General features: G+C 33.2%; 1 protein-coding gene and 1 pseudogene across 4 annotated transcripts; one reads left to right on the forward strand and one right to left on the reverse strand.

Annotated features, from left to right (window-relative positions):
* The first annotated feature begins 579 nt into the window (after positions 1–579).
* On the forward strand, positions 580–5,330 carry LOC111282549 (uncharacterized; annotated as a pseudogene). Its single transcript, XR_002689250.2, has 6 exons — positions 580–1,059; positions 1,150–1,260; positions 2,258–2,338; positions 3,868–4,040; positions 4,202–4,298; positions 5,052–5,330. The product of XR_002689250.2 is annotated as an uncharacterized LOC111282549 (transcript).
* A 499-nt stretch (positions 5,331–5,829) lies between these two features.
* Positions 5,830–11,857, reverse strand: LOC111282515 (uncharacterized). Of its 3 annotated transcripts, none has more exons than XM_022870635.2 (6): positions 10,257–11,856; positions 8,649–9,647; positions 7,931–8,156; positions 7,033–7,139; positions 6,282–6,675; positions 5,830–6,140 (listed from the first exon to the last, which is right to left on the reverse strand). In XM_022870635.2, the coding sequence occupies exons 1-5, from the start codon at positions 11,568–11,570 to the stop codon at positions 6,364–6,366; spliced, it is 2,958 nt and encodes a 985-aa protein (XP_022726370.2). In that variant the 5' UTR covers positions 11,571–11,856; the 3' UTR covers positions 5,830–6,140; positions 6,282–6,363. The 3 variants fall into 3 exon arrangements, with proteins under 3 accessions (XP_022726370.2, XP_022726365.2, XP_089602644.1); XM_022870630.2 differs by having other exon boundaries at positions 7,033–7,151; XM_089746518.1 differs by lacking the exon at positions 7,033–7,139 and having other exon boundaries at positions 10,257–11,857.
* Positions 11,858–13,713: the final 1,856 nt, after the last annotated feature.

Raw genomic sequence — 13,713 nt, forward strand, 5'->3', positions numbered from 1 at the left:
TGATGGGTTAAATTCATGCATGAAGTAATTTCACATCTCCATTAAAACAAATGAAAAGGTAGAAAAACCATTAAAAGCTTTTATTTGTTGACCTTGATATATAGCAAAGGAAACATTGGCCTTCACCGTTTTTGGCCTTCGTGTGCAATAAAGGAAACATTGGCCTTCATCTTTTTTTTCCCTAGAATTATGATGATGGTCATTTCTATTTCATGAAATCTGTAACTAATACTAAAAATTATTTTGGTTATTTTATTGTTAGAATTAATGTATTTTGCATTGAAACTGAAATATTATACCTCATTTAAAAGGTGTAAAACTTGTTTGAATCAAATATTTTATGATATTAAATTTTTAAAAAAAATATTTAAATGTAAAATATCAAGATCCACATTGGTCACCTAACTTAAGAAATTGATTACTTAATTTTTATTGTTTAATATTTTATTTTATTTCACTATTATTTTAAATATTTTTATATTTTTATAAATTAATTTAACCAAACGTTAATAATAAATTCGAATCGCTATCGTTCCAGTACTGATAATTTCTTTCACATCCCGTACACATTGTGCCGCTTTTTCCTGTCCCATCATAAAACCAAAAATACTAATTCTGATAAATAAAAATCTTCTTCTTTATTATTTCTTTTCAAAAACTCTTTCCGGGAAATTTCTTGGGAGCAAAGAGTTAGAAAGTAACGGAAAATTAAAAAATTTTCTGTCTAAAAGGGTAATTTTAAGTAAAAATGCATTCGCTGAACCTTAAGGTTTTGACTGATTTGAATGCTGGAAATGGGAGGAACTGCTTTCCGGGCAAGCTGGTTATGGATTGGCGACGGATCTAGACTTTGGGAGGAGGAGAAGGGATGGGTGGGGTTGTTGGTATGGTGGCGCTGCTGGTGGTCGGGAGTGTAGGATAGTGGCGTGTGCGGTGGAGAGGATCGGGAATGGCGGGAATGGTGGTGGAGGGGAGAGTCCGAGTTTGAATCCTAGTCCAACTCAGAGCCAAACTTATGCAATGTTGAAACAACAAATGGACATTGCTGCTAAATCTGAGGTCAGTTTTCCTTTCTTGCGCGTTTAGAGGTTTTTTTTTTATTTTTTTTCTTTTTAAAAAACGAAATAAGAGTTTTGTTTGGATTTTTAGGATTATAAAGAAGCAGCGATAATACATGATTCTTTGAAAATGTTTGAGGAAGAGGAGCCTGTTTTGCTTAGGAGGTTGATTAAAGAGGCTGTTGCTAATGAAAGATTTGAGGTACTCCCTAAGATTCTTAACGTTTTCTCCCCTACCTTTAATTGATTCAATGTGAATATGTAACTTTGAATGAGAAGTATAGGTTGCTTGGAATCATAGAATATGGCTTTTTAGTCAGAAATGCTATCTGAATTACTACTGGGAATGCTTGCTGTTTAAGATGTAATGATAATCCAATGCTTCATGGATTCTAACGTTTCACAATGAATTCTCAAAAGGTTAAAATTACTGACTTCACATGAAACTCATGCCAATTTTGGTTTTTCAAGGCAGCAATTTTAAACGCCTGGCTTATTTCATTCGGATACCTAACAAAAAGGACATATGTTTTTTTTTAAGTTTTGCCCATTATGCAATGGGTCTCTAGAGATGGAGTTACAACTCTGTTCTCAGTTTTGATATTCTCTCAATTTTTGTATGATATATTTAAATCCTGTGTCTATCCGGTTGTTCCTTTTATTTGCATACAATTTTGTCAGGTTCAGCATTTAATTTTATTCAACCTGTCCTTTCTTCACATTTTGATGACCTTTATATCCATTGTAGAACTCAAAGTCATTTTTTACTTTACTTTCCTCTTGTCTTCTTCTTCGCAGTTTGAATACAGATAAGATTATAGCTATCATAGTTTCTCCCTATTTTTTGCAGCTTTTGGAATTTTCCCAAAAATCATCATGAATGCAACCAAGTTGTGTGGGTGTAATACAAAAGTTCCCTCAAAGACATTGGAATTAAATGCTGCTATATGAACTATTCTTGTTTCATGCCATACTCAGTTACTCATATGGATTTGGATATAAATGACTTTGAATTCTTTTAAGCTCATAATCTCTTTCCTGATTCATTTAGACTCTGGAGTTACCTTCTTTATGTACTCTTTTTTTGCCCCACTTTTGATTTTAATTTCTAATGTTTGACAATTAGAGATTATTTACGGATAATAATCTCACATAATGCATATCCTGTTAAATCTGATGCTTTTTCTGGAATTCTTCAGGATGCAGCTAGATATCGTGATGAGTTGAAGGAAATTGCACCTCATTCTCTCCTGAAGTGTTCAAGTGATGCAACAACCTTGGTATGACATTGACCTAATTACCCACAGCTGCCATTGCTGGTTTACAAAAGGATGTTATCGTTGTTTTTTAACTTTTATTTCTAAAGGACTACAGTGGGTTCATGTTATGACTCCTCTGGGTTAGTTGATAGGCAGCATTTGCCTCTATTAGCAGTATTTGAACTCCTTTGACTTTGTTTGTAAGATTTAATTTGATTTTAGGTTTGTTGCTAACCTTTTTATTTTGGAACTGAGAAGCCAAATGTGCTTGGATACAAAAGCCAACATATATTTGAGGAACTAAAATTAAAAGTTTAATTCTCATAAATAACAAAAATGGAACTTTACATTATGTGGGATTTATTTATTTTTTAGGCATTTTTTCATTTTTAACCTAGTATGATTTTGCTTTATAAAATCTTTTGAGAAAGTAAAAGATAAGCAGTACAAGCATTGAGTGAGTGAAGCCTTGACTAAATTATAAATCTTTTGGTATTCTGAGATCTTTATTGAAGGTGTAGTTGTCATGATCCTAGAGTGGAGCTAGGAATCTCACATCGACTTTATATTAGAGTTGGTCATGGGATATAAGGTTCACACATTCCCCTCCTTGTGAGACTCCTTTTGTGGCACAAAACCGTGAGGTCAGAGGGGTCAGAATGAACAATACCTCATAAGGTTGTGAACCGTGATAGGTAGGCTAATTTAGGACGTTGGATAAGTGCATGCTCGGATCCTAGAGCCGCGCGAGCTTGGAGGTTGAGTCTTAGCCTGTGACAAATGGTATTAGAACCAGCTCTGGGGGTACTAGCGATGTGCCACTGAGGATGGTGGGCTCTCATTGGAGTGGGGGAGGATGTCACGGTCTTAGAGTGGAGCCAGGAATCCCACATTGACTATGTACTAGAGTTGGTCATGGGATATAAGGGTTCACACATTCCTTTCCTTATGAGGTTAGAGGGGCCAAAGCGGACAATACCTCACAAGGGTGTGAACTATGATAGGTAGGTTGATCTAGGACGTTGGATGAGTGCATGCCTAGATCCTACAGCCGCGCCAGCTTGGAGGTTAAGTCTTGGCCCGTGACATAGTCTGATGCTAAAATAGGGTTATCAAAATTCCCCACTTCTTTTTTGTAACCTAAGTGTACTTTTGATAATCATATCTCCCTTGCTTCTTTCTAATATTATATTCTAGCAATGTAGGTTTTTTTTTTTTTGGCCAACTAGCAATATAAGGTTTAATTTGGCCATTATGGTTGTCAAGACTCCAGATTTTTAAGTGAGATACTCTTTACTTTTTTTTTTTTTGCTTCTCTGGCCAATTTCTTAAGTTGAGGTACTCTTTGGGGTCATAATTCCTTACCAAGCGAATGTAGTAAGGTCTATAAGGCTTATCCTTATGAGGAATTTGTCTTTGTGGAATCTATTTTAATATATCTATCTGGACATGTTAAGACAGAACCAACTCTGAATTACAGAAAATTGCTTATTTAAAGATGAAAGGGAAGAAAAAATTGTCAATCTGATACAAATATTTGGTTATTTCAGGGAATCAGAGTTCAGGTTATGAGTGTGTACATAGAGGGGTGTAATATGCCTTCAAGGGGACTGTACTTTTTTGCATATAGAATAAGAATAAGCAATAACTCAGATAATCCTGTTCAGCTTCTCAGAAGGCATTGATTTATCACAGATGGCAATGGGAAAACTGAAAATGTTTGGTGAGTTAACTCTATTGTCATCTATGCTATCTTTTATTTATCATTTTTAATATAGCTTAGTTTCAGTCTTCTCCTTCCACTGTTTGACAAGTATCAGATGGAAGTGTTTTTTATTCCTTCATATCCATAAAATCTGATTTTGTAGCATTCTTTTACTGCAGGGTTACTGGAGTTATGGGCGAACGGCCAGTTATTCTTCCCAGAACAGGTTTCGAATACTCATCTGCTTGCCCATTAAGTACATCCAGTGGCAGAATGGTAAGAGAACCCGCATGGTTTGCCTTCTTTCTCATTGGAAAAGTTGTTTAATTTTGTTAAAACTGAAGTACTGTTTAATTAATGGAATTAGAAAAGAATTTCTTTTTTAAACTTTATTTTTCAATTTGACACTTTCCTTTACAAGAACAATGATTATGATGTTTAATCATTAATTAATTGATGCAACTTGCTCTTAATACTTGTAAGTAGTTGGGTAAATTGCTTCCGATTTCCAACAGAGAAAGTTCATATTCCAAGGTTTTAATCTTCCTTGATACCAAATATAATTGTATTTATCTTAGTATGCAACAAGTTGATAGTCTGGGTAGAAAATGGTTGTAATAGACAGATAGACTGATAGACAGTTCAAAGCATATCTTGGAATTTATTCATTAAGCTGCCCATTGGATGGGATTTATACTTTTAACTTGTTCAGCTGTACATAGGTATTTTGAATGCAGCCCTAATGCTAAGCTTTCTGTGGCATATTAATCATAGAATCTATACGCTGACTATAAAAGTCAGGTTTCTTGACCGTTGTCTACTTTGTGGTTATTTTCTCCACTTCCTTGAGAAGCTTAAATTCTGATGTAAATTGCTACCCCTGTATGCATGTCTTTTGTGCCACTTTTGTGTTTCATTTTTTTTTTTTAATACCCTTCTTTTTGAGCTGAGTCCTGAACTTTTTGGGCTACTTGGAGTTGGACTATTTGTTAAAATGCAGTCAAGAAGCTCCTATTTATTGCAATGCAGGAAGGAGACTTTAAGATGAAACACATTGACAGAGTAGGCTCACCGAGTTTCAAGTTAGCCATCGCCCCATTTTCTCTCTCCACCCTGGGGGATGATGTTGATATCTTCTGAAATCTGAAACGAAATTGTCACCTTGGAGAAGCACAGTATCCTTGTCAATAAATAGAATCAGGTTATTTTTACAATTGAAGCTTGGCTTTGTAAAGCATGTTCTTTTGTGATCCAAATGTACAGATCTTCCAATGTAAGAGCATATATATAAATATATATTTCTGTTAATATTATAGTCCATTGTGTTTTTTGAGACAAACTAATGAAATATGTATTTAAGCAAACTTTAAATAACATAGATTTTGATAGGGGATTAGACATGAATGCTTTACGTATAAAAATTTCCCTTTTGAATGAATGAAAATCCCTATGGCGTGAGTTGGGTTCCTCCATGCATTGCCTAGCTTGCTTGCATATATTTTGAGGAACTTAGTTGTTAACTGTTGCTATTATTTTCTGGAGATTTAATTACAGGTTAAGTAAATTCCAAATATGCATGTACTGAAGTAAAAGATTTCATGATCTTTCAATGAATTCCTGTTAACAAAATGTTGTTGCAGGTTCCTAGGTACATTTTGATGATAATTCAAATGGAAAATAAGATTCTACAAAATATTTCTCATTTATGTAATATTTAATCTCTCTATCGACCGTAGACAAGAGCTTGAAACATTCCCCGGTATGGAACAATCATAATTCTACAAAACTTAGACTATCACTTTTGAAATAAATAATAATAATAATAAAGTTATTATCTCCTTCAATTTTGTAATGAGGTCGCTGTCTCTCCAAGTTGAGTGTTTACAATCGATAAAAATGACAACAATTTGACAAGAGAACATTATTTTTTACCTTCGCACTAAATCAACCCTTTATGCAAAACAAGAATTACATCTTAAAAACGTAACCTTGAGAAAGTTTTACCCAACTTAAAGCACCAGAAGATGGTAAATCTGAAAGAAATCTGTGTACATATCTGTGATGGCCATTCAGACAGCTTTGTTTGTGTATGTTTTATTATACAGGGCTAGTCGACACCTGCAACAACAATACAGGCTTCCATTTAATACAACAGAAATGAAGTTAAAGATACTTAAGGAGACAAATTTGAAGATACGACATATATTTATTGGTAACAAAAAAACAAAATGTAAAAGAAAAGGTGTTGGAGACTCTCACCTCAGAATTTGGTCACATGTAATAGAACCAAGGTCCAACAAATGAAAATCAAACTTCATGTACAAAAATATGACACACGTGATCACAAATAATTGCTTGGCAGAGAACCCATTACAATGATATTTTCATTGTCTTTATGCTCCATCCCTTCTGGCTTTGTCCTTGAAAATAGTCCAGAGAGGAAACCCACAGGTAACCCAGAACTTGACCTCTTCCCTAACAAGTCTAATGCTCCTCCATTTGCCCCAAAACTAGCACCAAGGATTAGACTATTTGAATGCCTCATCGCCTCATCTGCTCTAAGTAGTGACCCACAAGGACAGTTTGCAATCCTTTTAAAGCAATCCTTATGGAAAACTGATCCACAGGACATGCACTTTTCAATATCACCTTCCTGTTAATTATTTAATGCCCTCAGATTGTAGCAACGGAAGAGGATCAACAATAACTGATACTCCACAACTTATGAGCTTTCTCAAGCAAAAAGTTATAGAGTAAATATGCTACTTTTTTTCTTTACAAAATGAATAACTATACAGCATGTATGTAATTTGTAATGCTCAAGCTCAATGGTTCAGGCATTCTTAACAACCCCAAGCAAAAACAAAGGGCATCATGTAGTAGGGAACTCATGCAATGATAATGGCAATAGAGACATCAGGATTATAAGAAAATTTTGATGGTAAATTCATCCTGGAGCAATTGATTGGCTAGATAGTAAACATAAATAACCAATAGGACGTATACTGACCAGAAAAGGAAATATGAGAGATGATGGGTCATCACAGCATATGAGGCATTGCTCTACTATATGTTCCTGAATTTTCCTTGATACAGTTTCCACCATCACAGGAAGAGCTGACATATTTACTTCAGATTCAAACCAGCATAGGAGAAGAATGCCAAAAGAAAAGGGAGTACAAGAAAAAAGAATTTATATCCTATTTTGCAGATTCAAAAATGAAACCTACTAAAGCTAGATAAAAGCATGTCAAAAAAAAGATCCAAATGGAAGTCCACTCTTATTTCTCAGGTGATACATATAATATATTATTTGAAGACTTCTTCACCATCAAATAGGGGGACAGACACACATTACTTTTAAAACCTTAACAATCAAAACCTTCACTTGTGAGTTGTTTGTCTGAGTTTGTTTTCATGGTTTTGCAGGTAACAGTCTTCCAAAAAAGTGGTATTAGGCCAGTCCTGACTGAAATGGATACATTCAAAAATAATGACCTCTAAATAGAAAGTGAATCATATAAAGTCCAGCACAAAAAGAAATGGATAGACTTGATATTTAGATGATCTTTTCATGATTAGATAATAATAAAGTCCAGCCTAACAAGGTTTCATGCTTTATACATCATCTCTGTTTCCACTAAGCACCAACTTTCTAACCCAATCACCATCACCATCATATGTGTGAGAGAAAGCAAACTTAATCTTAAAAGAGAACTAATAAAAACTCATAGACAGCTTTGGAGGCGGTTTGCTTTTCACCCATTATTTATAAGGCATAATAATAACATAAGCAACAAAGTCCTTAGAAAAAGAGTTAACCATTTGAAAAAAAAGATATATTTAAAGCTGGAAATATAATAAAATATCATCCACTAAAAACCAAATGCTTATGGTGGGAAGTTAACCTGCAAAAGCTCCTTTGGAAAGATCAATGAGATCTCTAAGCACAAAAAAATCATTGCTTTCAATAAGATATCTTCGAGATCCAAGTCCTTTGTTGATTGACATAAGAAACGGACAGCGAACATATGGAAGCATATTTCCTATTTTTTTCCTAATGCCCATAACATGGTGCAGGGCTGGAACCTTCGAAAACAGGAGAGGATTAACTGCACTAACACAAAGCATGGGCTGCACAAAAAAAAAGGACTCTTTATCAAAACACTTGGCTTGACCTTAAGTATTAATTAAGTAAAAATTTTGGAGATTAAAATTGCACTTGAAAGCATTTTATTAAATGCATACATAATCTGAATACAGATAAACAAGCACCGCAAATAGCTCGTGGTTGGGTGTAAGGGAAGAAAATTCCAGTACAGAGCCAATGAACCTTATCATTCCTAGGCTCCCTATCCACAGCAATTTTAAGACCCATTGGACTATAATGAGAACCCATGTTACTCATTTTATCATCCTTACCTTTAAATCTTTTGAAAAGTACAAAGATGAGAGAGTAAGAGAATTATTTCCTTAAGTAGGAGTAAAGATATCTACCTGAATGCACTAATTTCAAACTGGATGGGCATATGTAAAACAATGCCTAATCCTGGTTGTCTTTAACATACAATTGACCTATACCTAGATCCTATAAACAACATTTCATATCAGTACCACAGCCATTACCTGGTCATGTATAGAATCCAGATATGATTTAGCCAATTGAGAAACTGGATAACGAGTAAAATCCCAAAGATGCAACACTCTTGCTGGTAAGACTGCCATCTCATTTTTGTGACAGGAAGAACAAAACAACTGGCCGATGTATTCACAAAGTCTAGGCTTTCCCCATCCAAATGATTGGACCAAATCTTGCATTACAGTCATTCCATCGTCAAAATGTTTGTGGCATCCAGCACAAGTGTAATGTTGAGCTTCTAACATCTGTTTCATTGATTTGGATGGTCGAACTTCAACAATAAGTGATATAGTCTTCCCTAAAGGAGAAATATTTTCTGTATCTTGCCCTCTTGAAAAATATGTAGACTGAGGCAACAGGGTATTTGATGGGGGGGTGCTAGGAAATGAATCTTGAGGAGACAAAAACCAAATCAACGTAGTTGGAGGACTAGAAGAAAACCTGGAATGGATAATGGAACATAAACATTCTTGAATAAGAACGCTTCTTTCAGCAATAACATCAGGAGATGCATTCCCAAATATGTTTCTAGATTCCCTTTCTACAGATGACCAGGGAGGAGGAAGAATCCAACCTTGCTCAGAGAATAATGATTTCAAGCGACGATAGAGGGTACAGAAATCGCGGTATCTGCGTTCAACCTCCCACTGGTCATTGCCACACCACACTCTTATCTTATACACAGTGTATTCCTTTACCCCAACCAATCTTTCACTAAGAGAGACGTCTCCTTTCTTCTGCTTTGCACCCACCACTTCAACACCATCTATTCTCATGGCATGTGCAGTGCGGAGGTAAGCATCACCTGCATCTGAAGTAGAAGCAGTTGACCCTCCATCTCTTAGAGGTAGGGATAACTGTGGTTGGAACATCCTATTACCCTGAGAGAAGAACATGGCTCCAGGAGAGTCAACAGACTCAAGCAAAATTTCTTCCATGTCATGAACAACCTCATCATAAAATTCATTTAGCTCAAGATTCTCCACCTGGAAGATGTAGTGGATGGACAAAGAAAAACATTAGCAGCTTAAAATGCAATTTATTGGAGCCACCCTCAGTAGGTTGATAACCACTTAACTACATAAGACGGTTTGTCAATCACAAACTCAAAAAGTCAGTGGCACATCAATTTTGATAATAAACCATCACATAAAATGATGCACTCAATGCTCAATGAGCTCGTTTCCAGCTACATTGCACAGAATGACAAGTCTGTAGTAAGTCAGTACAAATAGCAGAGGTCAACATACCACAACATTAGACAATGAACAGCTATGGTAAGAATGATAGTTAGTTAGTTAATGCAGCAGATCATCTTAGAGCTTTTGCAAGTTTATCACTAAGTTATTTTCCCAATTGATTTGAGAACCACCATGCTTCTTGACCAAAGTATCCAGACAGCAAATAGTTCAACAAGATAAATAAAAACAAAAAGCTTCTCCAACCAGACCAAAATTATTTTGCCTAAGTTAATATTATTCACTCCACTAGCAAAAATGTAAAAACACATCTAGCTAACAGTTACAATTCATAAGCATATGAAAAATCTTAAATAATTCAAGAGGCTGAAACAAGAAAATTTACAAATGACTGACCTTAACCGGTCCAGTAGGTTCTTCAAATACATCTGCTGGTGCAGGAAGATTCTTGAATGTAGTACTCCCAATACTTTCACAAGTAGATGTGGGAAAATCAGGTTTGCAATCGTCAAACACTAGTGCATTTATTTTTGGAGGAGAGTAGATTGGACGGGCACAATCAGCAAGCGGATCCAATTCTGCTTTATACTTGCCAATGTCCTGTCTATCAGATAATTTACTCTCATCAACAGCAATCACCTCCTTAGAATCAATAGATTGATGCTGCCTTACCCTATCAGAATCCACAACATACAAACCTATCTCCACAGGGGCTTTTTCTACAGGGGTATCCTGCTCCATTGCAAAGACATCGGTAACAGAACAAGTTTCTAGATACTTCATGTCATCATCAGCATCGTGGAGTTGATTTCTAGTAAAAGCAATATCTTTTACATATTTCTCTGCCTCGTGACCCCTTCGAAAACTGACCGCATTGACCAAATTTGCCTCTTCTACTAAATCATCAACCACCCTTTCTTGATAACTTGCCATAGGAATGTCTTTTGCTTCTTCTACAAGCTCTGGTTCTCCTGAACTGGAAAAACCAATTGGAAAAACACCAAAAGTATTAATATGCTCTTGCGATTCATCCCTAACTTGAACTCTTTCCTTTGCGACGGATGCATCTAGCAGCATGAAAGAAGCCAGATCAGCCATGCCCGCTTCTTGCTCAAAATCATCCCAATCATTGGCACCAAACGCCACAGACGAATTAATCACCAAAGGATTCTCGCACACATTCTCATTCTCATTTTTATATTTCTTCCTATAATAAGAATTATTCTTACACTCATCATCATCTGTCCCATAGTTATACATCGAATCTTCCCCTTCTGAATGCTCATATCTAGATGAATTCCCATCTTCCTCCCTTAACTGCATATCCAAACATGAAGAACTACCTTCTTCAACGATTTTAACGTTAGCAAATCTGCTTCCTTCTTCGGTTCTGTCTTTTCGAAACGAAATTCTCCCATTGGATAGAACATTTAGGTTCCCCTCCAAACTGAAATTCTCAAAATCATCAACCAAACCATTAATACCCCTAACTGACCCGAACTCAGATTCTCCAAAACAATCATTGAATGTAGCTATTGCATTCGGCGTTCCAAGCGCCGAGTTCGCCCTGCAATAGCGTTCGAGATCCGATTCTCCGCAAGATGCTTTTGAGGCGCCGCCGCTGGCCGATTTCAAACGGGGTGGACTGAAAGAATTGGGAGAGGCGACTTGGTCAAGGTTGTTCCCGCGAGCCCCCTCTCCATCAATCATTTGGTAATGAAATCGAGAATTTTGATCAAATGAACCAACAGCTTTGATCTGAATTAAAAGAAAGAGAATCAGAGATTAATCAGCTTACAAACCTGATAGAATCAGAAAGCGGTGATGCTCTGCTTAGGGTTTAGTTTGATTAATGTGAAGAGTAAAGAGTAATTGAAGAGCGTCAAAGCGGAGAGGATTGAGAAAATAAAATGAAAGGATTTGACCGACCGTTATGGCACCGGACAGTCAAACACAAATCAAATTTCTGAAAGTGTCTATGACTCAGATCTTTCTGAAAATGTTCTTTTGTTGGTTTTTAAAGACAACTTATTGGCAAAATATTAAGGTGGTTGGTCCGGAAAAAGTAATTTTTTTGTTTCAAATCTTATTTTTTATAATTTAAATTTTTTGTTTAATTTATGAAAATATGATTATTGGAGTTTTTTAAAATTTTAAGGGTGTAAAAAAGAATGAGAAAAATAAAGAGAATTAAAAATATTTTTTGTTTTTGAGATGTTTTAAAATTTTATGACAAAGTAATTTTTCATTTTTTATTTAATTATATTTTTAGATTATATAAATAATATTATTTACTTTTATAATGTAGTATTTTTTATAAAATATTAAGAAAATAATTTTTTTAATATATTTTAAACAAAAATTACATTTTTAATATAGTACTATCAAAATTCTCACAAAAGTTATAATTAAAATTATTTTTTATAATTCCATAAAAACGACGTTTTTAAAAATAAAAAATATGATCTTTTCTAAAAATATGAAAATTTTATTTTTTAAAATTTAATAAAAATGACGTTTTTAAAATAAAAATACAATCTTTGTTAAAAAGATTATATTTTTAAGATAAAAGCATAATTTTTTGTTGTAAATATGAAAAAAAATATTTTTTAGAATTTAATAAAAATGACATTTTTAAGATAGAAAACATAATTTTTATTGAAAAGATGATGTTTTTAAAATTAAAAAAATAGTTTTTTTTAAAACATGAAAAAATATATTTTTTAAAATTCAACAAACATAATGTTTCTAAAATAGAAAATGCAATCTTTGTTAAAAATATGAAAAAAAAAATATAATTTTTAAAATTCAATAAAAAAGACATTTTTAAAGTAAAAACATAATCTTTATTGAAAAAACAATTTTTTTAAGATAAAAACGTAATTTTTGTTGAAAACATATAAAAACATTTTTTTAGAATTCAATAAAAATGATATTTCTATGATAAAAATCTAATTTTCGTTAAAAATATAATTTTTTTAAGATAAAAAAAACATAATTTTTGTTGAAACTATGAAAAAAAATAAAACATAAAATATTTTTAGTTAATAAAATGTAAAAAAAAAATTCGATCCACTTATTTTCTCTACATAGAAACAATAACATTAGAATAATAATTAAAATTGTAAGATTATATTTATTAAAAATTTTAAAAAAAATTATTTTTCAAAATTATTTAGTTTCAATGAAAACAACGTGTTATTCACATATTAATATTATGAATGTTATGTATTATTTACGTGTTATCAAAAATAATATAATAAAAAATTTTATTAAATAATCTTTCATTTTTATGAACCAAACAAAAAATTCTTATATTTTGCTAAGTCAACAAAGCTTAGGAATCACACATTCTTCCTTGATATCACTTTATTCTTGAATCACTTTTTCTCTTAGATTCTGAACCAAATGCCTCCTAAAGATTAATGACTTATTTGAATTCAAATTATAGTTTAAAAAGTTATATATGTATAAAATAAATATTAAATGTTTATTTAGGTGTAATAAAAATATAAAGATTTATCTAAATAAAATGGTAAAATTTAGAGACTTTTTTATTATTTTATGGCATTGTCTCTTTTTTTTCTTTGTGTATTAGCGCTATAGTTGTTTTGCACAACAAAAATAAAATATTTTTAAGCTTAAAATATTTGTCCACTATGTTATATATTTTTTGTTAATTTTGTTAATGTCATTTGTTAACTGATTGACATAAATATTTAATAAAATAATAATACATATAAAAAAGTTTAATCATTACCAAGCCATCAATTGACACGTTATCCTTACAAAAAATTTCCAAAAAAATTAAAAAAAGCTTAAAATTTTCAAAAAAAAAAAGAAAAATCCAAAC

Source organism: Durio zibethinus, chromosome 17 (assembly GCF_047325235.1).
Source record: "Durio zibethinus cultivar Kanyao isolate XHJ-2024 chromosome 17, ASM4732523v1, whole genome shotgun sequence".
Classification (NCBI taxonomy): domain Eukaryota; kingdom Viridiplantae; phylum Streptophyta; class Magnoliopsida; order Malvales; family Malvaceae; genus Durio; species Durio zibethinus.

Coding starts and splice junctions, on each gene's coding strand:
- LOC111282515 (XM_022870630.2), bottom strand. CDS start 11,570: ATGATTGATGGAGAGGGGGCTCGCGGGAACAACCTTGACCAAGTCGCC. Junction 9,648..10,256: donor AACCTACTGGACCGGTTAAG/GTCAGTCATTTG, acceptor TACATCTTCCAG/GTGGAGAATCTTGAGCTAAA. Junction 6,676..7,032: donor CTCTCATATTTCCTTTTCTG/GTCAGTATACGT, acceptor AATAATTAACAG/GAAGGTGATATTGAAAAGTG.